This window comes from Rhipicephalus microplus, chromosome 8 (genome assembly GCF_043290135.1).
Source record: "Rhipicephalus microplus isolate Deutch F79 chromosome 8, USDA_Rmic, whole genome shotgun sequence".
NCBI lineage: Eukaryota > Metazoa > Arthropoda > Arachnida > Ixodida > Ixodidae > Rhipicephalus > Rhipicephalus microplus.
Genome location: NC_134707.1, coordinates 23,338,891 through 23,364,607, shown reverse-complemented (window position 1 = coordinate 23,364,607; position 25,717 = coordinate 23,338,891). Strand labels below are relative to the sequence as shown.

The 25,717-nt window shown below is 44.0% G+C and overlaps 1 protein-coding gene across 1 annotated transcript in view; it reads left to right on the top strand.

Moving 5' to 3' along the window:
- Positions 1-13,635, top strand: part of LOC119164278 (Multidrug-Resistance like Protein 1) — a 58,031-nt gene extending 44,396 nt beyond the window's left edge. The window contains exons 21-28 of the mRNA XM_037416424.2: positions 575-774; positions 1,801-1,927; positions 3,331-3,432; positions 6,065-6,211; positions 6,767-6,925; positions 9,740-9,906; positions 11,465-11,659; positions 13,059-13,635. Of these exons, the coding sequence (XP_037272321.2) occupies positions 575-774; positions 1,801-1,927; positions 3,331-3,432; positions 6,065-6,211; positions 6,767-6,925; positions 9,740-9,906; positions 11,465-11,659; positions 13,059-13,170 (1,209 nt within the window). The 3' untranslated portion in view covers positions 13,171-13,635. The remainder of the gene's footprint in view (positions 1-574; positions 775-1,800; positions 1,928-3,330; positions 3,433-6,064; positions 6,212-6,766; positions 6,926-9,739; positions 9,907-11,464; positions 11,660-13,058) is intronic.
- The last annotated feature ends 12,082 nt before the right edge of the window (positions 13,636-25,717 follow it).

Sequence of the window (25,717 nt, the reverse complement as noted above, 5' to 3'; positions counted from 1 at the left end):
GCGATGAATGTGACGATAGAGCTGTCGCCCATTTGAATAGAGCAAGCATATAGAGAAATTCGCGAGTGTTCTGATGATGGTGATGATTACAGTGGCAAGCACGAAGCTGGGCATTATTTTTACAGCCGCGAGTAGATTTTTAAAATCATCGCTATTCGTTATTTTTGACTGTTGTGGAGATATGAGGGGGAGAAAATTCGATGTTATTTTGAAACTGTCCATGTTCCTAAATTCGTAGTAGTGAGATATTTTTACATTAAACCAGTGGACATTTGGGGGGGAATTTTGGAAAAGGTTGTTAATGTGAAAAAAATCATTAATCTTAGGTTCGCTGTAACGAGATTTGACTGTATACGGGTTCGTTATATTGAGGTGGGATTGTACGACAGTGACTACCGCCCTTGTGCATGCATCATCCGGTGTATAGAAATGCGCCATGTAGAGCCTTGGAAATTCGGTGCTAGCGAGCTAGCAGTGTAGACATACAGAACTTTCTCAATAAGTTCATAAAAGGCTGTTCATTCAATTAACACTCAACTGCCCTCGTGCCGTTGTCATCCTTGGCTGTTGCCAGGCATTCTACGTGGCCACGTCCCGGCAGCTGAAGCGGCTCGAGTCGGTGACGCGGTCGCCCATCTACACGCACTTCTCGGAGACCCTGTCGGGCGTGAGCACGATCCGCGCCTACGGTGCCCAGGAGCGCTTTGTGCACGAGTCCAACCAGCGCGTTGACCACAACCAGATGTGCTACTACCCATCCACCATTTCCAACAGGCAAGCGTTTCTCAGGTCTTCTTCTGCGGTCAATATTCCAGCCGAGGACGACATTGCCTCATGTTGTAGACTCTCGAAAATTTTAATCACAAAGAGAAGCCACCATTCCATTGCCATTATCAGATACTATCGTAGGTTTGCCGTATATAACTTTGACAAAAATATCGGGAAAAGCAGAGATGACAGATGAGCTTGTGCGTTCTCTCTGTGTTTTTTTTTTCTGCACGTTCTTATCACTTTTACAAATTCAAGCAAACAGTTGGTGTTATTTTTGGGTTGTTTCTCTCTGCTCATTTTTATCACTTTGACAAGTTCAGGCAGACAATTGGCATTACTTCTGGCTTTTTAAAAAATAATTGAATGCAAATATTAAGCTGGGAGGAACAAGGCAGCTGATATATCAGGGTTGTCAGTTTGAATTAAGAAGTGATTAAATGCATTGAAAACATAGTAACCTACTGTGAATTGGAGGTTTGTTCAATTTAAGCAGGGTTAGGAAACATTAGATTTTAAATCATCGTTAGTCTACTGTATGTTGGCGACTGTTTAGTATCGGTGAGCCATGGATTCTAAACCTCTTCTGAGGCAGTCACCGTGTCATCGAAATTTCGCTAGCATAGTGCTTATCTGTATACTGTTCTAGTTATCACGAACCATCAGCAACAGCTACCTTTTCTTGCTTTGTAAGATAAGACCATGCTGTGTGGAACTCAACCCTGTTTGTGCCCACACCCGATTCTCAGCCACCACGTTGAAGTCGATTGAAAGCTTGGTTTATTTTGCCACACGGGAGTACGAAAACACTTGCACTTGAGATGTGTTTTAGACATGAGAATTCTGTTCAGCTTCGATGCAAATTATTATAGCTATGATTATCACATGCATAATTGAAATGGATAGCTGACAGAATCGTCTCTCTTTGCAATTGGGTGTAACTATGTCATATAACGTATAAGTATGTGCTTGGCAAAGATCGCTGTCTGAGCTTGTGTCTTACCTTCTCTCGTTTTGTCGTTCGTGCCCCAGGTGGCTGGCTGTGCGTCTCGAGTTCTGTGGCAACCTGATTGTCCTTTTCGCGGCCCTGTTCGCCGTCTTCGGCAGCGATCACCTGGACGGAGGAGCCGTCGGTCTGTCGCTCTCCTATGCGCTTTCGGTGAGTTCTCTCTCTTCCGTGCGTATGGTTTGCATGGTCGGTAAAGGTCGTTACTGGGTCTGTGCTAGTTTCGAGCACTTCGAATGGTTGAACAAATACTACAGCATTCCAATTCGCTTCAGCGTGATCTTAAATTGTTCAATATTATGAAATACGCTCGTACCTTGTTATAACAAAGTTACGCCTTACCCGAAAATAATGTTTGTTATATTCAAAAATTGTTACAAAGGTTTATTCCTAACACTATGTATTGAGAGACTATTTTTTACTTACTTTATTATAACTGATACTTTGTTATATCGAAGTCTGAATGTGTATGAAGTAAACCAATAGACATGTATAATCAGCATGTAATCCCTGTTAAGATGGTTTCACTGTTTTGGAGCCACGCTATACTGTTATTACACCTATTCGGAGGAAATCTGCACTGCCGTGAAGCCTCACTTGATTAAAAGAACATATTACCCTCACATTGATTCATCATTGATCACCGAGCTCGAGTTTCCTCCGATTTCTCAAAAAATATTGTGCCGATTAGTTGGGTGAGGACAAATTTGTTTTTTTTTTATAATATACGATATATACTATTCTAACTGAATTTGAAATGATTTGACCAAGTGGCTAGTCATTTAGAATTCGCTTTGAACCTAAAATTTACCCGACACACATGTCTGGTCATTAACTGTTCACAGGCTGCACGTAACTTCTCTTGGGGTCACCTGCATATGTTTTCATTTGCCTTGCCCTGATAACATTGTAAAACAGTTTTTTATTGCTTTTGCACTTTTCTAGGAATTAAAATTCTGGATTGTAACTCTTCACCCAGGCATACTTGCACCCATATGGGATTCGATTAAACCATAAGGAGGCGCCATGAATACTCTCATACCTTACATTTACGTTATTTTACCTTATTATCTATTTTATTACGCTTCGTACAAAGCACATGGATTGAACTATGGCAACAAAACATTTAGCACAACAATTGGTACATGAAATTGCTCAAGATAAGCTTGTCATGTCACCAGGAATCTTTCCATGATGTTGGCTCTGGTGTAAGTGTTCACGCCTGTATGACACAAATGAAGGAGCGAGTGGAAATGAAAGTTTGTAGTAAATTGTCACATTTCAATCATTGAGCACAATTTTAGCTTTTTTTTTCTTTAAAGGTGGTCCAGCGCTGATCAACCACGTGCCAGAGTCTGAAAAGGGGATCTGCAGTATTGATTAATCAGTTAGTCAATGAGTTCATTTGTGTTAACTCTGTTGGAAATGAATGTTTCAGATATTCACACAAACCTAGAGCTAGCACTTTTCCCGGTGGCCGAAAGACATCTCTGCTGTGTGTATGAGCTTACATGTGACCAGGTTGTCTGATGTTGGGATGCGTTTCGCTCACCCAGATTACGGCCACCATGAACTGGATGGTGCGCATGAGCTGCGAATTCGAGACCAACATCGTGGCCGTCGAGCGGATCATGGAGTACACCCGGTCGCCCACTGAGGTCAGTGCCATTGTGTTCAACTTGCAACCTTTCTTTTCTCCAACTCGAATAATTGTCGAAAAATTGACTGACATGGTCACAGCCCTTATTGTATTGCACTGGCAGTAAGCGCAAAAACATTTTCGAGGAAGTACGATACGGATGCAGATGGGCACTACTGTGCCCACATTTAGAGTCTATGTTCATGTTCGTACTAGTCTAGTGCCTGTTTGTGTATATATCCACTGTAAGCTCCTCAAGCAAGCACCCCTACCTGAGCAAGCATAACCTTCACCTTTTTGGGAGACTTGAAATGTGCTCCGGTAATCAAACAAGCCTCTCCCCCTCCCGTGACTTTGTCAACTTGTTCTCCACTGCAGAATAGTACAGCGGCAGTGGCTCCCAGAAACCCAAGTTCTGAGGATCTTTAAATATGTGCATGATTTCTTGTTGCTTTTACAGTGTAGAGCCTCGTGCTTACGTTCAGTTGTCACAAATTCCCAAGAGCATCTTTACCACCTTCTCATAACATGTAAAATCTCATGCGAGGATTCCCCCGGTCCAGTAGAAACAGTGAATTCACACATATTCATTAAAGCGTTTTGAGAGAAACACAGGTGTGCATTCTTCTTAGAGGCTCTTCCGCCACCATCATGAATTTTGGTTCGGGACTAAGAAAGAGGGTGGCTTGCTGCAGATTTTATGGTGCACCGTATTTACCCGCAAAATAGGAGCACTTCTTTCTTTTTTCCTGAAAATTCGGCACCGAGTTCGCGGTGCACATATTACAAGGGGTAAAATTTAAAAATATTTTATTTCTGACTGCAGCATTGACCGCTGATAACGTGGATCGCCGAAGTCACAAATATCCGCTCTACACTGGCGCAGAACGTCTCGAACATGCAGTCTCGCGTGTCCAAGAGTCGAGGCATGCGATGGGGGGTGCTTACAAGCATTGAAATTTCCAAAAATTAGCATTGAAAGACCCTCATTGCCGGCAAAATGAATGAAAAAAAACTGCAAAAATAAAGTGCCATCACGGAAGTTTGTCGAATACGTCCCGGGCGCCACCTAGATTATGCGCATTATCAAGACCGAATTTCGCGTGCTGAGCAGTACCGACCATTCGTTCGATTTCACAGGCTTGCATGCAATGTTCAAGGACATTGCGATCGAATCACAAACTACAATTCGAGCGTTACAAGCACCAATCATGCCCCCTTTCTTTCAAATATAGAGCTACCACTAAGAGATATGTTGATTCCGTTCAAAATTGAACATTTTACAAGACGTCAAGATTGGGCATTGAAAAGATCGCACTCATGCACTGATCCAAGAGTAGCGCGCATGATACGATGTATAAGTTCGCGGCCGGAAAATCAGCTGGGACAAAAATACACCAAGCTTGTGCAAGCAAACGTAGTGGCAGCAAAGGTGAATGCTCAAATCGAAAAGCCGAAAAGCTTTTAGATTTACCCACGAGGTAGTCAACACAAAAACGATGACGCTTTTTTGTAGCAGGAAACACAAAGCGCAGTTGATGACTACTCGATCGCACGTTCCATGCGGAGCGCGCGCAGCGGATGCTACATCGGCGCCGATCCAAAGGTTACCCCGAAGCCCAGGCAACCGCCCTTCTTTCTTACTCGGCGAGCCCATGCAGCTGGCGCAGTGCAGCCGCAGTCTTTTTTTCTTTTCTTTGCCCTCGCACCAGTTAACATAAGAGGATGTCGAATTATGACCATGCAAATACAACGCACAACTACTGATCACGACCAAATTTGCGATGCGTCTTTTATGCGCCGAAAAAAAAAAAAAGAATCTAATTTCTCGCAGCCAAAACGGGGGTTGGCCTATTATGCAAGTAAATACGATATTAGTTTAGCATCTTTCTATGTTTGTGTCCTTATGAATTAACACCTCTCTGTATGTGTTCATAAAAGTTAGTGTCAATCTATGTTTGTGTCCATGTTTTTTGTTCGTACTATACAAGACTGGAACATCCTGCCACCTTAAACTGTCTGTATTTATTCAAATGACGTTTCTTGTTTTCAGGCTTTATGAATGTATTATGTGCTTATTTATGTGTAATGTACCTTCTCTGCTGTATGCCTCTTGGCATAGCAAGTACTTAGTAAATAAGTTAAATAAATAAATATTAGTTTAGCATATGTTTGTGTTTGTGTTCATTATAGCATCTGTTAGTACTTGTGTTGGTATAGTTTAGTGTCAGTGCGTCCATGTTTGCGTCCATAGTCCGCATCTGTCCATATTGGTGTCCACGTCAGCTTAACATGTGTCCATGTTTGTGTCTGTATTAGTTTGCTACCTGTCTACGTCTGTGTCCCTATTTATCATCTGTCCATACTTGTGTCCCCATTCGTTTAGCATCTGTTCGTGTCTGTGTCCGTATTAGTGCAGCATCTCTCCACACCTGTCCGTATTCAGCATCTGTCCATATATGTGTCTGTATAAGTTTGGCATCTGCCCACATTCGTGTCCGTATTTGTTTAGCATTTCTTTCATTTTAGTGCTCTTATTACTTTAGGGCCTGTCTACATGTGCCTAATTTTTTCTGGTTGAAAATTCACGGGCAATGATGGTTGATTTGGGGGTGCCAGTCTACTCGAATCCATACATTGTTGTTTTTCAGGCGGCATGGGAAGTTCCGGATCACAAGCCCGCTGCTGAGTGGCCCAAGGATGGTGAAGTTCAGTTCCAGGACTATGCAACACGCTACCGTGAGGGCCTGGACCTCATCATCAAAGACATCACAGTCTCTGTTGCTCCTGGCGAAAAGGTGGCTTTTCATTTGAGACATTTTTCAAGTTATTTTGACCGCACATCATGTACAGAGAACAACACTTTCTTGGCATACCTGGTGAAATGCTAAATGCGTAGTTCGTCACTAAAAAATGTGCAATCAAAAAAAGAAGGCGAGGATGGCGGCGCGAACGGCACGAACTAAAGTCATGTGTCAGGACACAAAGCATATATACTGACAAATACAACAGATGCGCCTAACACCACAAACCTAGCTAACAGGACAATTAATGCTGAAAAAATTTAGTCTCCAAAGGTTCTATGCTATCCTTTATTTATATTTGGCAGCTTCTCTACAATTGATTTAATATAATTGTCGTTACTATTGTGATGTCTTTTAGACAGCATGAAAAAGGGCTTCCTTGTGTGCACAAACTTCCTATTCAGAACACTAAAGTTTCAAGACCTAAGGTTGACTTTCAGCAAGAGGCATGTTTCCCGGCAGTGCCAGGAAGGGAGTAGTGCCATGCCACTTGGCCACCTCGAAGTTTATGAAACAAAGTGTCTTCCTATCACTTGCTCTCTACTACAGGTTGGCATCGTGGGCCGGACCGGCGCAGGCAAGAGTTCGCTGATGCTGTCCCTCTTCCGCATCATCGAGCCTGCCCAGGGCACCATCCTGATCGACGGCGTCGACGTCACCAAGATCGGCCTGCACGACCTCCGCTCCAAGCTGACCATCATACCACAGGTAAGTCCACTTCGTGGCTACTCTCGTTGACACAAGGTAGTCTCGATTAGGAGGTGTTTGCCGACTACAGTCGATTATGGTGATAATCGATCTCTTTTTGGTCTAAAAAGGGCTTCGGTTTAAAGAAGGGGACGACATGTCACGATGGATGCTTGCCTCACATCTAAACTACCTATCTGTGAGTAGCAGGTGCCAGTCTTGATCATTGTCTCGGGTGACTGGCTGCGAAGGTGATAGTGTGTGCTCTCAAGTATTTGCACCGAGGATCTCTTTAACGTGGAAGCATCATCTGCGCGCTCGCCAATACACCTACATCATTCCCACTTTTGAGCACCCGGGTCATTCATGTACTGATTTGTTCTTAAATCGAAACAGAGAGCCATATTCATATTGAGCATTTATCCTAATCAGTTTCCAAGTCTCGGACAAGTCCATCTTGTCAAGACTCACTGATTTGCCACATAGACCAAATAATTCTTTTCAAGTCTTTTAAAATTGCCCTGCACCTGTTTTTGAAGCATATGTGAAATTGACTCTCGAAAAGAGCCTATTGTCTCACAAATTCATCGCTGCAAAAATTTTCAGAATCCTTCCAGTATGAGTGAAGATAGAAAATTTATTGCGCATTGCAATTACCTTTCCTCTTCTCTCGTCTCGACGAAAGCACTGGAAGCTAAGCAGGTGGAATGACACGGGGAGAAGAAAAACGTCTTGCAAGCATCGTGACCTTGGGCAGTTTTTTTTCTCCCTCTCTTTTTTTTTTCGGATATGCTGTTTTTCAGTGCGATGGCAAGCACACGCATAGACAAGTCACGACCTCCCTCGGCAATCCTTGTAACGACAGAGCGCGCCATGTTCAAATCGGCCAATGGCTGATACAACGGCGGTGAATAGTGATTTTTGTTTGAGCTTCTTCCATCATTTATCAAAAGAAGAGGAAGCCGTTTTAGATGGCTTTAAGAATTTATTTGGAATTCCAGGCCACGTGCTGCACTATGATACTTGGCTCGCCTGTTCTCGGGAGCCTGTACAGTAAAACCTCGTTGTAACGAAGTGAGATATAACAAACTAATAGATTTAACGAAGCAATTGTAATTCCACTTGAAATTTCCATAGATGCCAATGTATTTAAAACCTCATTTTAACGAAGCAAAAATTTTTTCACAATAGATATAACGAACCATTCTTCGTCTGCATTGAGCATTTACTGATCATTTTGGTATACGTCAAATCAATATCTTAGAGTGCGGGACGGTTTACGTCTCATCACGGCTGCAGTAATTAAAAACTCCCGCCTTGCGCTCCCCGGAAGCCGCCTGCGGTCTGCCAAGACGCCTGCGGGAGCGAGTCTCCCTGCCTCCCCTTTCCTCAGGAACTAATGGACTTGCCCGCGCAGCAACTCCGCGATCGTGCTCGTCACCCGGCCTCCCCTCTCCTGTAGAACTCTACCCGCTCCCCACGCATCTGACCTTCACCTCTTCAGTTCCGCGCCGGGGTGGCAGAGATCGTGGCGATCGTCCTTGACGTTCGCCGTGGAGGAGCAACACCACCTCTATCAGTTTCTGCCGCTAGGCACGAGATGGACAATGGCAGCAACAAACGTAATTGCAAAAATAAACAATCGAGCAGAAGGCGGCATTGTTGAAAGCCATTGAGTCTGGCGTCAAGAAAAAAAAAGTGGCTGAAGATTTCGGCGATGTCGTTCGGTGCTGCGGGCGACCAGGCCCAGACCTTGTAGGATGCTCTTCTTGACGACGACATTGTGTCTGACTGCAACACTTTCTGCGTGTACATTGGTGCCGATGCTGACGCAGGGACAACCGAAAAGTTGTCAGATGCGGAAATTGTGTGCGTGGAAACAGTGACGAATGTGTCGACACCCCGGAGCCTAATGTTGGCGAACCCGACACCAGCGCAAGCGCTGGATGCGACAGACCTGCTCTGCTCCTTCTTTGGTGCTTACGATGACGGCGAGGACAGACTCGAAATAGCTGCTGCAGCTGAAAAAGCAGTCATCTGCATGAGGGAAAGTCGGCAAAATCATTAATATTAAGAACTATTTTTCTTTGAAGTGATCTGCCGGCTGGTTTGCTGAATTTGGTGGAAATAAAGTGCTTTGTTCATTGTTATTTTGATATTTTTTGCCTTCTGACGACCGTTTTTCTCTGCGCGGCAAGCTGCTGTGATATTCGTTGGTGTGTACATTCTCTCTTGCTGGCTAATTGCTGGTAGAAATGGGTATTGGCTTTAACGAACTAATGGTCATAACAAAGTAATTACGACTCCGCCTTCAACCTCGTTATAACTGGTTTGACTATACTACCAATCGGCAGCATTTTCTGACCATGCTCAAAAAGTGCTGCAGGGCCCCCTTAAGATTGAAGTCCTGGGAACTATGGAGGCTTGGAAAAATTATTCAGCTGGTAATGTTGTGGCAGGGAACATTTCAACAAATGAACACACATCGTCACGGCAAGAACCCAAGGTTGCTGCCCTGATGAAGATATTGTTGAAATGTTGGCTCTATTGACATTCTCTGTTTAACTATCTCTCATCATTCCAAGTCCTTCAAGTTCTCTGAAACTTGCTAGCTTTTAACATAACCTGTATCATCTACTCTGGACTGTCTTTGGAATACCTTAGACAGATTTTAATGAACTATTTGTCACCTTATGCTCCTTGTGTGCGATTCAAATGTGTCTCATCTGGGGACATGTATTTCAAATAAGAAATTATTCTACGTAGAAGAATGGTTCAATAGTGAAGTTTGAACTGCTACTTTTCTGAGGAATGTCTTCCTTTTTGCTGCCGCAGGATCCGGTGTTGTTCTCCGGCACGGTGCGCACCAACCTGGACCCGTTCAAGTCCAAGAGCGACGAGGACATCTGGGCAGCCCTGGAGCTCTCGCACCTGAAGAACTTCGTCTCGGGTCTCGACCGGGGACTTGAACACGAGGTGCAGGAGGGCGGCGAGAACCTCAGGTTGGTTCTTCATCCACAGTTTCAACAGCCTGTCCATTTCTAAAGTTTTAAATGCAAAGCACTTAAGTCAGGTGTTTGCCCTGTTGCGGTGGTCCAGTAGCTAAGGTACTCTACTGCCGAACTGCAGGTCGCAGGATCAAATCCCGGCTGCGGCGACTGCATTTTTCGATGGAGGCAAAAATGCTGTAGGCCCACGATGCCTTTTCCGATTCCGATGTTTATCATTATGTTGGCGCTTGGCCAGTGTGGTAACCTATCAGAGCGGCTGTTCGTCCGCATTATCAACAAAATCAGCTAGCCGAGAATGATGGATGATAAGAATGGCGTAGAATAATGCAAAAGTCACCGCTCCACGATACCCTGCCTCCATCTCGGCGTTGTCGAATACTTTTTGACGGCAGACAGCTGCTGGTGTCTAACCAACCAGCTGCTGGTGTTAATGCAACTGTTTGGTTTGTTCACGAAGGCGGTTTTAGGCGTTGTTTCAGCGTGCTTTTCACCATGGCCTCGCTATGCATGGGTGAGAATCATATCGTGATGCTGCTGGGAAAGAATAGTAAGCAGCGGACACCTTTTTAATCTTAAGAATAAACGTTCTTTTGTTTTGCTAGCTCAGATCAGCTATATCTTTTCGATTTTACTGCAACGAAACATTTTTCGCGCCCCGTGAGTTTCGTAGTAGCGAGGTTCGACTGTAACCGTTATATCCGGGTTCGTTATATCGAGGTTTGAGTGTATCGCAGAATTTAGTGAAACCTTACAGTGTTTACATTCCCATAGTGTAAGTTTTTTCACATTTTCTGGCCCATTGTTCTCGCTAATGGACAGTTGTATAGCCGTGTGAACCACAGCTAGTCAGTCTCATCTGCAAAACTGAATTGTTGTGTATCCCAGACGTTAAAAGGCCGCTACGTCACCAGTGATAGGCTTCATGCAAAGATACAGATAACATGCAATAAGTCTTTGTTCCTACCAGCCACTTTATACGTGTTAGCTGCCGTTGCCGATTCGCAAGGAGCGGCAGTGATGCTGGCTCTCACGAGAAGCCGCTGCCAACACAAGCACAGATGTTGTTCTGGTACTGTGTCGGTTTGCGATATTTTGTCAGAGCCATTTTCTTAGGCAAAGAATGGGTATTAGAGTCCGAAAAAAATGCGGTAATTCTGACGTTCACGTTGCCATGCCTGTTTCAGTTCTGTCACCTTGCTTTCGTATCCTGGGAAAAAAATTTCTGCATGTGCTTTAATGCTGTATTTGCACAAGCAGTCAAATTGCTATTCAGACCTGCTTGCGTATCACGTGACCACAAGTCACCCTTTCCTTGCTGCGCCCCTTCAGCCTTCACGAAGTGATTAATGAAATGAGACTGAAATCACAGTTGGGTTCTTTGCCAAGAAATATTGAAATCCTCCCCTTTCGTGTTAATGGGGACAGCGGAGTGATCCCAAACGCGTCGTGCGTCACATGACCAATCTGCTTGCTGTCACGTGCATCGCGTGAATACAACTTTACCGGGGAACCTACGTTGCTCGCTAAAGACGCTTCCACAATGGCGCAGTGTGGGCCAGCGTCAGTTGCTGTGCCTGGCACGAGCGCTGCTGCGAAAGTCCAAGGTGCTCGTGCTGGACGAGGCGACGGCCGCCGTAGACATGGAGACGGACTCGCTCATCCAGCAGACGATCCGACGCGAGTTTGCCGGCTCCACCATCCTCACCATTGCGCACCGGCTCAACACCATCATGGACTACGACAGGTTGGTGTGGCGTCGCTTCATTGACCCGTTGTGGTGGTTTTGGCAGGATAAGGTGTCGTGCCGCTGAGCCTGGGGACCCCAGGTTTGATAACTAACCACAGGGTGCATTTTAAGTTGTGGTGGTTGAGATACCTAACTGCTGGCCTCTGCAAGTGATGGCACATATTCACATTTCTGTGCCATATATCCATGTCCACAGTGGTCGACAGATTGCCACCTCAGACCCACACATGCTCTTGTTACAGTGTAATCTCGATACAACGAATCTCGAGGAACCAATAAAAATTATTCGTTATTTTAAAAAGTTGTAGCGAAAGTGTTGGGATTTCGGGTGATTTTGAAGCCCCGCCGCGGTGGTCTAGTGGCTAAGGTACTCGGCTGCTGACCCGCAGGTCGCGGGTTCGATTCCCGGCTGCGGCGGCTGCATTTCCGATGGAGGCGGAAATGTTGTAGGCCCGTGTACTCAGATTTGGGTGCACGTTAAAGAACCCCAGTCGAATTATCCAATTTGTAAGTGGTTGATTAATCAAAGTGACAAAGTGGCACTCTTTTTACGGGGCACTTTAATAACAAGAGTGCACGGCAATGTCCCTGTTTCGAATGGAGGGGAAGGGGGGATGGTCAACTATTCTCAAATCACGTTTTATATGTGCTGTCTTGCACTTTTTATGACTCTTACGCGCACAGCCACATCGGCGTGTTATGTCTGCCAAAAAAAAAATATGTATCAAATTAGCTTTCAAAATGCGAGTTCTGGGATAGATCTGTCGAGACAGGCCCTACTGGCCTGTCTCGACAAGGAAAATGTGTGGTGCCCATTGACTGTTATTAGCACAGTGCTCAGGAATAAGTGTTGCATCTTGTTATTTCACCACTCCCGTGAAATGGTCGCATATGCTTATCGTGTTACATTGAGGCTGTACCATACTTTTCGGGCAGTGTCGCCAGTGTTATCTTATGTTAGGCGCTCGACATTGCACTTGGTGAATTGATTTAAAATCATGATGCAATGGTGTAGTTAATGTGTCGGTTCAACATTCGGTTCTTTTGTTTGCCAAACATGTTAAACTTCCGTGTCATGGCTAATTCAATTGTCCTGCTGTCAATTTGTGCTTGTACTTACATATCAATCAGTGTGCTTAATGTTGTACTTAATGAGTCAATTTAAGGTCATGATACAGTGTAGTTTACTTGCATTGGACAAATTAACCTAATAATTATCATGATGATACAATAGTATCAAACATTTCTTTCTTGATTTGTTGAACATGTTTAACTTCCATGCTATAGTTAACCAAATTACTTTGTAATCGATTTATATGCATGCACTTTAAGATCACCAAGCTGCCGCATCTTCCCTCAACTGTTGGTCAATCAACCAATTAATCGACATGCGCAGAATCCTGGTGCTGGAGCAAGGTCGGGTGGCCGAGTTCGACACGCCGGCGAACCTGCTGTCCGCCGAGAACTCCATCTTTTATGGCATGGCCAAGGACGCGGGGCTGGCCTGACCGACGATACACAATTAGCCTATGTTATAATTAATATTGTTATTACAATGATGCACATCGTTCACCACCACCCTCCTTAGGACCCTACCTCCTTCTTTCCACAGTCACGGCACAGCCTTTCCCTTTTTCCTCGTCTCACCGACCATACTGTCGGCACTTGAAGCGTGCCTTAGATGGCAGCGGCTACCTCATAACGAAGCCACGCCAGTTTACCTTATAAATTTTTTTTAAACCTAAGTGCGAGCTCCTCTTAGCACGTCCACACGCGTTTTGCTTCGAAGCAGCTTAGTTTTTACGCCGCCGGCAAGCTTCAAGCTTTCTCGCCTCAGGATTGCACTGAGTGAAAGTTTTCAGTTCGTCTTCTTTTAATCCCCTACTCCTCTCCTCTGAATTGCCGTGTCCTCAGGGTTTCAGCTAAAGCTGTGAAAAGGCGGGGTCCGTGCCATTTTGCACGTTGTAGCCCGCCCCGACGAGTTTATGTAGTGTGTTCTGACCAGCGTCGTGGCCCGCGGAAGTGCCGAAATGCATCGCAAATGCTTTCCCGTGCTAGGTTGGGGTAGCGTCTTAGGAATCTCGGAGGGCAAGGGAATAGGAGTATGTGACAATTTTTAACAAACACGTCGCTCGTGAGTAGCGGCCGATTCGTAGCGTGCTCCAGAGCTTCGCCGCTTCTTGAAGTTCGTTTCGAACACACCTTGGTTGAGCGACGGGGTTTTGAGAATCTCGGAGGAATATAGTACATTTGTAAAGGCTTTTGTAGCGTACATTTTCTTCTCGTGGAATAAACGAAAACAATTTCGTCATTTATGACAAAAAAAGTGATGGTATACACTGGTCTTGAAGGCGACGAAGCGTCACATTCTCGACATTCTTGGGAACTACGCCACTCGTCTGCATTGTGACAATATGTCGATTTCCGCTAGTCTTCATGCGTTCTCTCAATTTGATTGAGTGATTGTGCGACATTTGTACTTTAGGTGGCCGTCAGGCAGTATATCGGACAGCAGTTACTAGACAGTAGATATTTAATTTGGCTTCCTGCTATGCTACATCCGGGCTCAGAGAGCCAATGTTTTGTCGCAAGTGCCTGAGGCGTTGCGTAGGCGCTGTTCGATTCCTTGTCCGTAACGTTGTAATAGACATGTATGGGCACAGCGTACGTTTGGTGCATTAAATGGCAAATAACTAAAAAACCTTAATTCAATTTACAAAGAGTGCTAAAGGCACTGCTTATGAGGGCCATCTATTAGTGTAGATTTTGAGTTTGCCATAAAAGTTTTCTGTATTTGTACGTGATCTATTGAATGACCTATTATTGGCATTTCACAAGTCTTCATCTATGCTTCTCTGGCCTAATCTGACTTAAGTTCTCGTTAGTCGCAAGGTCTGGCTCAAGAGATCTACACAGTGTGGAATCTTCCTTGCAAGCACCACCTATCGTACTTGGCTAGAACCCACCGGGAAAGTGTGTTGATGTTGAGCTGGTGTTGGCAGTTGCTGCATAATACTGCCTCACAGTGTTGGGACTGCACCTTTGTGGCCAGCATGATTTGATTGGGTGTATTAATATTTTACAAGCTGCTAGAAAGACCATGCAGGGTTATTAGGTGCCGAGAGTCTTGTGCCATTATTTGTTCATTTTGAAAAGCTAGGAGTAGGTGGGGTGGGAGGGGGGGCGGATGTCATTAGAAAGTTTTACTACAGCGTACGTTGTTCACAGTGTTTCGCGCATAAGAATGTTGCGTTTTGTGTACTGCGCCGGAGCAGAAGTTCTGCGCACGCTTTCTTTGCAAAATGTGAAGTTATGTATGTTGCTACAGATGCTGTGTATCCAGTAATGAAACCTTCTGTTGACATGACAGAAGGTAGCATTGTTATCAGTCATTTGAGGGCCTGCTATTGCACCTTGTTCAGTATCTGCTTGGGCATTAACTCGTCATCATACATCGTTGGGACTTTGTAAACTCTAAATGTGAGAAACATTTCTTTGTCCTGATGTGGCGGTATAAGTATACATTTTGCAATGAGGATTTGAAAGTATGTTGCGTTAGCTTCCTGTGCTACGTTTCTTTCACTAAATGTCCCAACTCCTTAATAATTTATGGTGTCACAGATGTTTGAAGGGGCGTCTGCGTTATCAACTGCCATTCATTGAGCCATTTACTGTATCTATTCGTTTTTCTTTTCTTTTCACTCCTTAACATACTACCCCATGCGAACAAACAGAAGTCATAAACTTGTTTGATAGTAGCTGTTGCATGTTTTCATTTTCAACATTACATCATTTCACTATTCGCTTTATGCAGCTGTATGTGTGTTCACTACTGTTGGTATTTGAATAGGCTGGGAAATGTTTCACTCTGCACTTCCGCAAACTGTCCGTGCACGTGCTTGTCTTTCTTCTTTTTTAAGCTCAGTTTTGCAATGTCAGTTATTGAAAAAATTTTGATGTGTGTCTTAAGAGAAGTTTATATCGTCACGCGTTCGTGACAACACAGTTTTTGTAGGTTTTTGTGAGTGGTAACAGTTTTTGTGGGTTTAAGCCGATCACATTATAATAGGGAAATAAGGGCACATTGCAATATGGTATACTGATGCAACTGTTCTCTAATATGTGGGTTATTTTTTTATTATGGTTTGGGGGCTCTTATCAGCTTTTTACTAGTGATTTAAATACTTATGCGCAAATCTCGTCCAACTTTTTTTTTTGTTCAACTCGGGGCACTGCTTGCTTGATTCACGATTGCTGAAATATGTGGTTAGAAAGCCTGAACTTGTTTTGAAATCCTGCTTTGGTGTTTTTGTTCAAAGGTTTCCCGCGATTGTGAATTTATACCGAGTCAAATACGTTGCCTCTGGCGGCTTATTCATCTACACTTAGCTCGTTCACCTAATAATACGCATTGTAGCAAAGTAACTTTATGCATAAGACGTTCAATCGTATAACTTTCCAGTTCCCATGGAAGACTTGTGTACGAAAAAAAATCCCTGAACATTCATTGCAGATGATGTCATTTTTTCAACTATAGGCACCTCTAGCATTGTCAAAGAGAAGGAAAAAATACGAAGCTATTTGAAGGGTGTCAAAAAGTGCTTTCACACTCAATGTGTATTTCCATGAGCAATCAGAGTGTTTGCAGGTTGAATAGTTTACACGATCTACGGATCACATGAGACGGAAGTGTATTTTCGAATCAGCCAGTGTAAGTGGTGTATTTCAACAGGAGACCTAAAGGGACACTCAAGTTAAGCGTTGGATGATTTTAGATGGATAATTTGTAGTCTGAGGGCTCACATGCCGTCAATTCTATCATCTTGTGTTTATTAACAGAAGAGAAAATGAAGCTCAAGATTTCGTTTCAGAATATGGCACCTAAGTCTCAGTGCATTATATCACCCATTTTAGTCTTTTTTTTTATTTTGGTTGCGTTGGTTATACGAAATGTCCTGAAGCCTGGTATGTTAAGCCTACGGTCCCCTCAGGGAACAATACACTTAACCTTTGCCAGTTCGGAACTATTAGACTCCATCTAAACTTTTGCCGTGATGGCATGTGGTGCTGGAACATCAAAATAGCATTGCCACCCACTTTTGCTTTTCACGCATATTCTCAGTAACGAAAGGTCTTGCAGTAAGAGTGGTGTTCTCAGTATTGCAAAATAATAATTCACTGATACACGAAAAATCCCCCTTTAGTGTCCCTCAAGCAAAGCAAAATTTTCCGAGTGCTGAAGATAAACCGTAACGATGCTGGTCGCGCAACTTTCAAATGCGGCAATACAACACTGCGCGACGACTCAGTGTCTCTATACATCTTTGAAGGGACTTGTACTTGTGCATATGAGAAATTTCTACCTTCCGGCCACCTGTATTTTTTGTATTCCAAACTGCCACCGAAGGATCGTTTTTGCAAGCAGAACAAGGGCATTGTGAATGCATCTTTCTCTTCTCTTTTTGCAATCGCTCGGATGTACATGTATAAATATTATGAAATATTTAATAACCATTTTCTCGCGAGTACACGTGCTAGATGAAAGTAGAGAGGGCTGCTTGTGACAGAGCCAGTGTGATATCTCTTTCACGTACTTTGTACTATAGGTAGTTTTTAGGATGTTTGTACCTTATTGTAGTATTCAGGTCGCAGACCAGCATGTTGCTGCTGTACGACGCGCCATGTGTGGTGGAGGCACAAACGTCCCCTTCTGTCATTTTTTTACGACATTTGAAATAAAATGACATTTTTCATGAGGTCTGGCAGAAGTGTTTTGCTTGTGTTTTGAGCATTCATACTTGTGAAGCGAGGTTGGCTACTGGGGGACGTCGGATCGTTGCTGATGTCGTTGACGAGATCCTGCGCCTGTCTGCCTGCAAGATTTTACCATTTTGTGTATTACCTGTAATGATTCATGAATTCATTTTCAACCCTTTCTCTCAAAAAAGTGAATCAGTTTAATAAGCAAGGCACCCCTCGATTCATGGCCTATCCCCCAGAGTGGGTTGCGCCAACATGTTGAGGAACCAACCAACCAATTCCGCGATGCGACCCCGTGTCAACCACAGACGAATGGCCTCGTAGAGCGGACCGACAGGACGCTAATGAACATGTCAATTTATGTTGACACTGAGCACAGTACTGCTCTTCCTCACCTACGCATACAACACCGCGAAACACGAGACGACAGGATACTCGGCCTTTTTTCTGTTGTACAGCCCACTCCCTTTGCAGCTGTCTCGACTACATCCCGCCCTTTATGTTGGATGTGGAAACTTTGGTTGCCGAGTCACTACGCCACGCTAAAGAAGCCCGTCGCATCGCATGCCTCCAAACCATCGCATCTCTACAGCATCCAAGATCCGGTACGACGACCACCATCGCTTCATTTCTTTTGGAAAAGGTGACCTTCGCTAATTGTGGATGCCTGTCTGCAAGTTCTTGGCCCACACGCACAAGTGGCTCATACACACGACAAAATGTGTGTAAGGGAAGTAAGTGAAAATTTTTGTGAATCGAATGCCCATTTAGTGTGCTAAAGGCGAGAGAGTTAATAAAAGGGACAGTGAAGTCAAATAACAATTTATGTCAAAGTGAAAGCTCAATGTATGACAGTATCTAAAATGATATTAGCCCTTTATTGACGAGTGCTGCCCACTGGCAACATACAGAAAAATTTTTTTTTAGGAGTTTCGGTTTCGGGGCACTTCATTGTTTTGCAAAGCACTGCCAACAACCATGTTCTATTATCGTGTGACGCCCCCTCCTGCAGCAAGTTGAAATTCGTGGAGGAGGAGAAAGAAGTTCGGCGCGTGAATGGCTGCAGAGAGTGCGATGACATCGCGTAAATCTGGAAGCGCCAAATTCGTGGTACGCACTTTTTTTTCTCTTTAACATTTCACAGTTATTCAGAAGAACGCTGTATCTTGCATTCTGTCGAGTTATATAAACAGGAATCAAAATTTGTGCCCACAGCGTCGCGTCGCGTCCTGTGTTGCCTGTAGGCAACATCAGGCACTACGCTGTGTTTCTCATTTCGCTCAGTAAATCATGTGGTGGCTTTGCTGAGAGCGCTTAATTTTGTGTGACGTGCTGGCATGAACACTTCACGGTATCGCGCAGGAATCAAGGACCCGTCACTACTCGCTAATTATAGACCCGGGCGTATTTTACGGCAAAAAAGCCACAAAGGTGCCTCCCGAATGCAGCAATGACTCGGACCTCAAATCGAGCGACGACGAATCGGAAAATAGTGGTTCAGCCCGGGCATGTAAGTACTTTTTATTGAAATAGCCAGAAGTATTCAGGCATTCAAGATTTAAATGCTGTTCTGTCTCGAGAAATAATGCGATAGGAAGAGGGGGACTTGGCGTGCTTGGTTAGTAATGCGTTTTTGCACTTTTGAATGCGAAGATATCGCGTATAACCCTGATTGTGCATTGGTCATACCAGTCTTATCTTTCTGATTGTATCGGCGTCCTTGTGAAGCCGTGAACGCTACTCACGAGGGACGCCGTTACGTATACGTTAGACGCCCACAAGCGTCACTCTGTTTACGCTGCCCGTGAAAAGTTTGCATCGGGCCTTAGAGACGCTCTCTTTTCTAGCTTTTATAGTAAACTGACTTCCTTTAGTTCGTGCTCTCAGTAAATGCGAATCCATATAAGTAATTCAAGAAGCATTCTATAATTTTGTTTGCTTTTCTTGGCTCTAGTTACATGCCGTATCCAGTTTCTGTTGATTTTTTGTAGGTGTCTCAGAGGATTGCCAAGGTGAGACATCTAACACACCAAGCAGAGATGATAATGATGATGAACTTGAAAGGATTACGAAGCCTTCGAAAAATCATCCTGCATGGAGCCCTGTGCAAGACCCGGTTGGTCGTGCCATGCCAGAGTGGGAGGATGTGCATCCATGTCCATCACCGGTCGAGTCCCCCATCAATTATTTTGGAAGATTTTTCGACATGAACTCCTTCTCTTTCATCTGTGAGCAGTCATCACTCTACAGTGCTCAGAGAAACCCCAACAAAGTCGCATCTATGACAGTCAATGATTTGGAACAGTTTATGGGCATAGTGCTCACCTATGTCTATTATGAAACTGCCTCAAACACGCATGTACTGGCCCGAGAAATTCCGTATTGATCAAGTTGTCGACACCATGACCAGGGACAGATGGGAGGAATTGAAACAGTCCCTTCATTTCAATGACAACCTGGAGGCACCAGACAAAGATGACCCAGAGTGCAATAGGCTGTACAAACCCTACTGGATCACCTGATCGCAAAATGCCGCGAACTATCGAAATCGCAAAAACTGTGTGTCGATGAGCAGCTAGTCGCCTTCAAAGGCCGCAGCTCACTGAAGCAATACTTGCCAGACAAATGCAAAAAGTGGGGTTACAAACTCTTCCTTCTCAGTGACGAATGCGGACTCATGTATAACTTTTAGGTATACACGGGCAAGATTCTTCCGCAACCAGGTTTTCTTGACATCGGCGCCAGTGGCAATATCGTTCTCCGAATGAGAAGTGTCATACCTCGTGACCTCAACTACATTCTGTAGTGTGGACTTGCAGGTGCTACTGAAAAAAGTTGGCATAAGTTCTGACGGCACAGTTCGGGAGGTTCGTTTGAAAGGATGTAAACTTCCATCTGACAAAGAACTCAAGGACAAAGGCCGTGGCTCTTATGTTGAGATGGCAACAACATTTGAAGAAGCGAACTTGGGGGCTGTGAAGTGGTTCGATAACCGTCACGGGTCCCTACTGTCCTCATTTGCTTCTGCTTCGCTGGAACAACTCGTCAAGCGCTTCGACAAAGACACCTACAACAGTGAACGTGTCTCGTCCTGCCATTGTAGCAGTCTACAATGAATCCATGGGTGGCGTTGACCTCATGGACATGCTCGTGGCCCTTTACCGCATCCAACTACGTTAAAAAAATGGTACAGGAGGCTATTTTTTCATCTATTGGATGTAGTAATTGTAAACTGCTGTCTGCTGTACCGCCAAGATGCCAACGCCGCTGAAGTGCCACGCAAAGATTAAGTGACCCTCCTCTCCTTCAAAGCGGATACTGCGTGTGGTCTGAGGCAACAAGGGAAGGTTACGACACCCTCGAGGAGGCGACCTTTTGCCTTATCAAGAGTGGAGAATGAACTGCAAGCAAAAGAACGGCGTGGACCAGCAGCTCTTGTTCCGTGCAAAGAGATCAGGCTGGACACGGTCGATCACCTTCCAATCTCCTCTTAAAGGAAAGGCCGCTGCAAATACCTGAAATGCACGGGTATTACCCGGGTAATGTGCAGAAAGTGCAATGTACATCTTTGTTTCACGCCAGGAAAGGAGTGCCTCCCAAAATTTCACACTGACGCATAGGGGTCATGCAATGAAGCCTGATTTCCGCCTCATGCCTAGTGTTGCCCACACGCAACAAAGCTGTATCTAGAAAACCAAACATAGCAATTTTTTTTTTCGTTACAAAGTGTGCATTGTAGTGCTATATTAAGCACCAATATATAAGAAATAAATGCGTTTTTTTTTAAATATTTATATCTCGTCAATAAAGGTTTAGCAACAGCAATGCCCTGCTTACCGAGAAATTAAGGTAAATGCACAAGAATAGATGCGCCGCAGTAGGGCATCCTCAAAATGATCCCGATGACGTTAGACGAACTGCCTACACTTAATCACTAGTAATCGAACTAGCTGCACTAAATAAACCTTCAATGCATCAAAAGATGTAATAAAATGCTTCTTGTTCGTTTTTGTTTGATTTATATAAAGAACCGCCGGACGTTACTATGGGGAATAGCGCGAGTGGTTCAAAAATTCGTTTCGCGTGGTTAAACTGGACAGGTCGTGCCATCTAGCGTGGAGTAGCTCAACTAAAACCCGTCTGCCATTTCGGAACCAATGGCAGGAAATTTATGAATGCCGTTGTTGCTGCTGCGGCTCCGCTGCTTTCGTTCTGCTGCTACTAGTGTCGGCGGGGCGTAGTAAAGCCGGGCAGCGGTGTGCACGGCAACAGTGACGAGAGACGTTCCACTTCGTGAGGCGGGTAATTTGAAATGCGCTAACCCGATGCATACCAATAAAATGCGATTTTATTTCCAAATAAGCCCTTTCTTGGCACAAAAGTAACACTGCGAGGTCTTTGAACCGCTATTTCAACACTCAACGTTGACTTAATAGTTGCCTTTAGTGTACCTTTAAATGGGAATCGGGCCATTGGAATTCTAGGTTGTTTCAAAGGTGCCTTGAATGGTCATTCAGAGCTACTTCACTGCTTGAAAGAGCAATGACGATGGAATGGACGGAAACAAGTTAGCGAGAGAGGCTTGCAGTCGTGTTCTTTGAGCTGGCTTTGTCGCGGAAAAATTGATATGACGTCAGTTTGCGTCACGTGACAGCGCTAAACGTAGCGGCGCAAGGAAAAGTTGTGTGCAACTCTGCTAGAGGAAAAGACGGGACTACTGCGAATTTCAAGACTTCAGTGATGATTTCTTAGTGAATGATGGAATCTCGCATCGTGCATAATGTCCCTTTGCGAAAAATATAGCTTCATCATGTGCGACAAAGTCACAAGCCAGGCGTATAACTCTGAAGACACCTTTAAGCTTCCATAACATTCCTAAGGTCCGGTACTTTCTATAAGTCTCGTTATACGAGCATTTTGGGCATAATCCTCATCTGGGTTAAGCTTTGCGTGAAACGTGAGTTTACGATTTTAAAAATTGCTATTGTCAGTGAGCAGCAAAGGCGCATCGATTCCAACTTATGATTGCAGGAATTTACGGAGTAACGGGAGAGGTAACCTTCGTTACTTTTTTCGTAACGTTAACGCGTTACCATTTCTTGGAGATAACCTAGGGTAGTAACGCGTTTCTGTTTTGTCAGAGTAACGTACTTAGTTATTTGTTTTTCTGTAACGCATACAAAGCTGGCTGTAACACGTACAACGCATTGTGTCGTCCACTTTCTTGTCCTCGCGATAGTAGTCACACACGTCGTTTATTTCTCAAAATGGTCCCGGTATCGAATTCACTAAAATGGAATGCAATCTTGAAGTCTCGAAATATCGAAACATTTTCAAAGGCCTTGCGATTTTGGCTCAAGATTGTTCTGAATCTAAATTCATCAAATTGTGACGAAACTATGCAAAAGCATCAAAAAATGGAAGTTTCCAACTATTGTATGCACGTGATTCCGTCTACAAATAGATATAAATTGCCAAGGTAACTTGTGGCACGAACAAAGATGGCGTACAAAAAACACAAAAATTATTAGAGCTGACATTAGATAACACTATCTATAGGATGATTCCGCCTAAGATCAAACAAAGCATGGCTGGTCGACCTCTTGAATTTCTTTAGATTTTTTTTATATATTGTTGCCTTATGCGTGGAAAAAACATATCCTCAATTGGTTTTGCTAAAAAAAATTTGAAGCACAGTAAATCAATAATGACCAACAGGTCGAGTGCTGCGCTTACCTGCTCTGTTACTTTTTTTTTCGAATTTGGCGATGAGTTACACAAAATCTATTAAAGCTACGCGTGTCAAGTTTGTTTAGCTAAATAAAGGCATATTTGTGCTTACATTCAGGTATTTTTTTGATTTTCTGGGTAGTTAAGCTCTTTTTTATAAAAAATCTCAAAGTTGACTCAGAACACTTTTTTTTTTTTGCCTAGTTTCCAGGTCTTTAAAAAGAGCTTATGACAGAGCGGTTGAAAATTACGCCTACTTTCTCATCGTGCGTATTTTTAAAACTGCCAAAGCTATAAAATATATCGCGCAAACTTCAACAAAAGAACATGCAAAGAAAGCTTCTGACGACGATTTAAAAAAAAAACACCATTTTTGATAGTTCTGAAACTTTTCCCACTTACACCCAGACAACTCAAATACAACCTCAGGACGTCCTCAGTATGCCTCCATGAGGACAATATGACGCCCTCGGAATGTCCTCTTATGGTACTAGAATGGCACTAATCGAGTCCTCTTGTTCATACACATAACAATCTCAGCACCTCCTCAACACAACACTTCAGGACTTTTTCAGTATTTTTTAAACAACTGCGCGATTGGTTCCATACTGTTGGCCGTGACACTACTTAGGATTTACTTCTTTCCATGGTATTTACATACATCGAAGGAAAAAACCCCTTTGAGGCCTCGTGTACGCACTCTATCAAGCAACAAAGAGTGCTGGACTATTACAGTAAAACAAACAAAACTTGTTGAGTGAAATTCATTTATTAAGACCTTCGACGGAAAATTTTTTGTCTGTCTGTCTGCACATTTGTCAGTTTGTCCGCCCTAACGATACCTCAGACGGTATTAAACGGCCAACCCCATCCGCAGCGCCCACCAATATTGTTCAAGGTTTAGCGTTCATAGTTGTGCGATTGTCAATTGAAAAAGCAAATATTGCGCATATCTGAGGCGCCATAACATGTCTATGTTTTGTATATCTGCCTTTATACTAGAAGAGGCACACACAAGTAACTCTAAGAACTGTAGTGTTTAACGCGCTGCGCTGACAGTGCAACGCGATGCTCAAGAAGGCGTTTCCAACGCTTTGCTACGATGGCATGGTGGTGGCACCTGCCCGTCACTTTGCATTCTACACCTTATCACCTCCGCGACTGGCGCGCATCTTTCTCCACGGTCGCGCACGCCTTCGTTTTTGAAGATAACTGCCAGATGGCGCTCTTGCCTAACGTGCCTAGATGGGCTTGTTCGCCTCCGTTACACGCTCGAGGCACTGTAACGCAGCGCCTGCAAAATACCTTTCACTGATTTTCTTGCGCAGAACATCAATAAACGTTTTATTCACTCTCTACAAACGCAAGACTATCGTCTTTCGACGACATTTACAGTGTAACATGTAGATTCGGGCCAATTTTTTTAACAGTAATTAGTGGAAACTAGGGCGACTTCCAACACCCACTTTCGAGATCGGAAAGGATGTTTCATCACGTGAGAGTGATGACATAGCATAGTGCGGATGTTTTTACTGGGTCGATGCGGAAAGTATCGTCGCCTCCACATTACTCAGCGGATGCATCAACTTGCATGAACCGTCACAAAATATGAGATGACGTGGAAACTCCTTACTTTATTTATTTCGAGCAGGCAAAGACTTGTGTACAAGTGAGGAGAAAACGAAAAAGAAAGGAGAACAAGTTAGCAATTAGTTAGGGCAAACAATATTCGAACAGGTCCCGAAATATAATTATTCAAAAGTGGACAGAACCTCGAAAACTCGTAAAATAAAAGCTTTTCAAAGGCTATACTCCCACTACTTTCTTTCTGAAAAAGGTTTGGAAATATAATTATTCAAATTGCGACGAAACCTCGAAAACTCGTGAAATACAAGGAGGAGGAAAGATTAAGTGGAAGGGCAGGGAGGTTAGCCAGTTCTTAGACCGGCTGGATACCCTGTTGCCGGGGAAAAAGGTGAAGGGAATAAAATATAGAAAAGCAATGTTGCGAAGAGAGAGAGAGAAAAAATACAAAAAAATAGCGAAAGAGTAAATGCAAAATCAAAGAGAACAAGACACTAAAGTCTCCGATGCCAGTTGTCCGCGAAAAGCGTAGGAAAGCTTTCAAAGCCTTCTGGGCTGAGGATGGGCTCGGCCAATGACCCAGAATCTTTTGTTTCGACAAAGGCCGATCATCTAGTCTATCCAGACCTTCAGTAACTTCTTGTCTTGGCGCGTTGAAATGCGCAAGCTCACATAGAAGGTGGGCGATGGTTTCTTCGCAGCGGCAGTAAGTGCATGTAGAAGAGCTGGCCATTTCAATAAGATGGGAATATGCGTTCGTGAAGGTCGCTCCAAGCCACAGGCGGCATAGAAGGGCCTCGTCAACTCGAGATGTTCCTGAGGGAAACGAAGCTGAAGATCAGGACCGAAGTTATGCAGGCGCGCGTATGTGAATTCTGTCGAGTTTTACTGTACCAGTGTGAGATCACGTGCAAGCGAACGAAGTCCTGTAGCTGCGTCGGCTCCTCAGAACGGGATGGCTGTGTATTGGGTGCCGTCGTG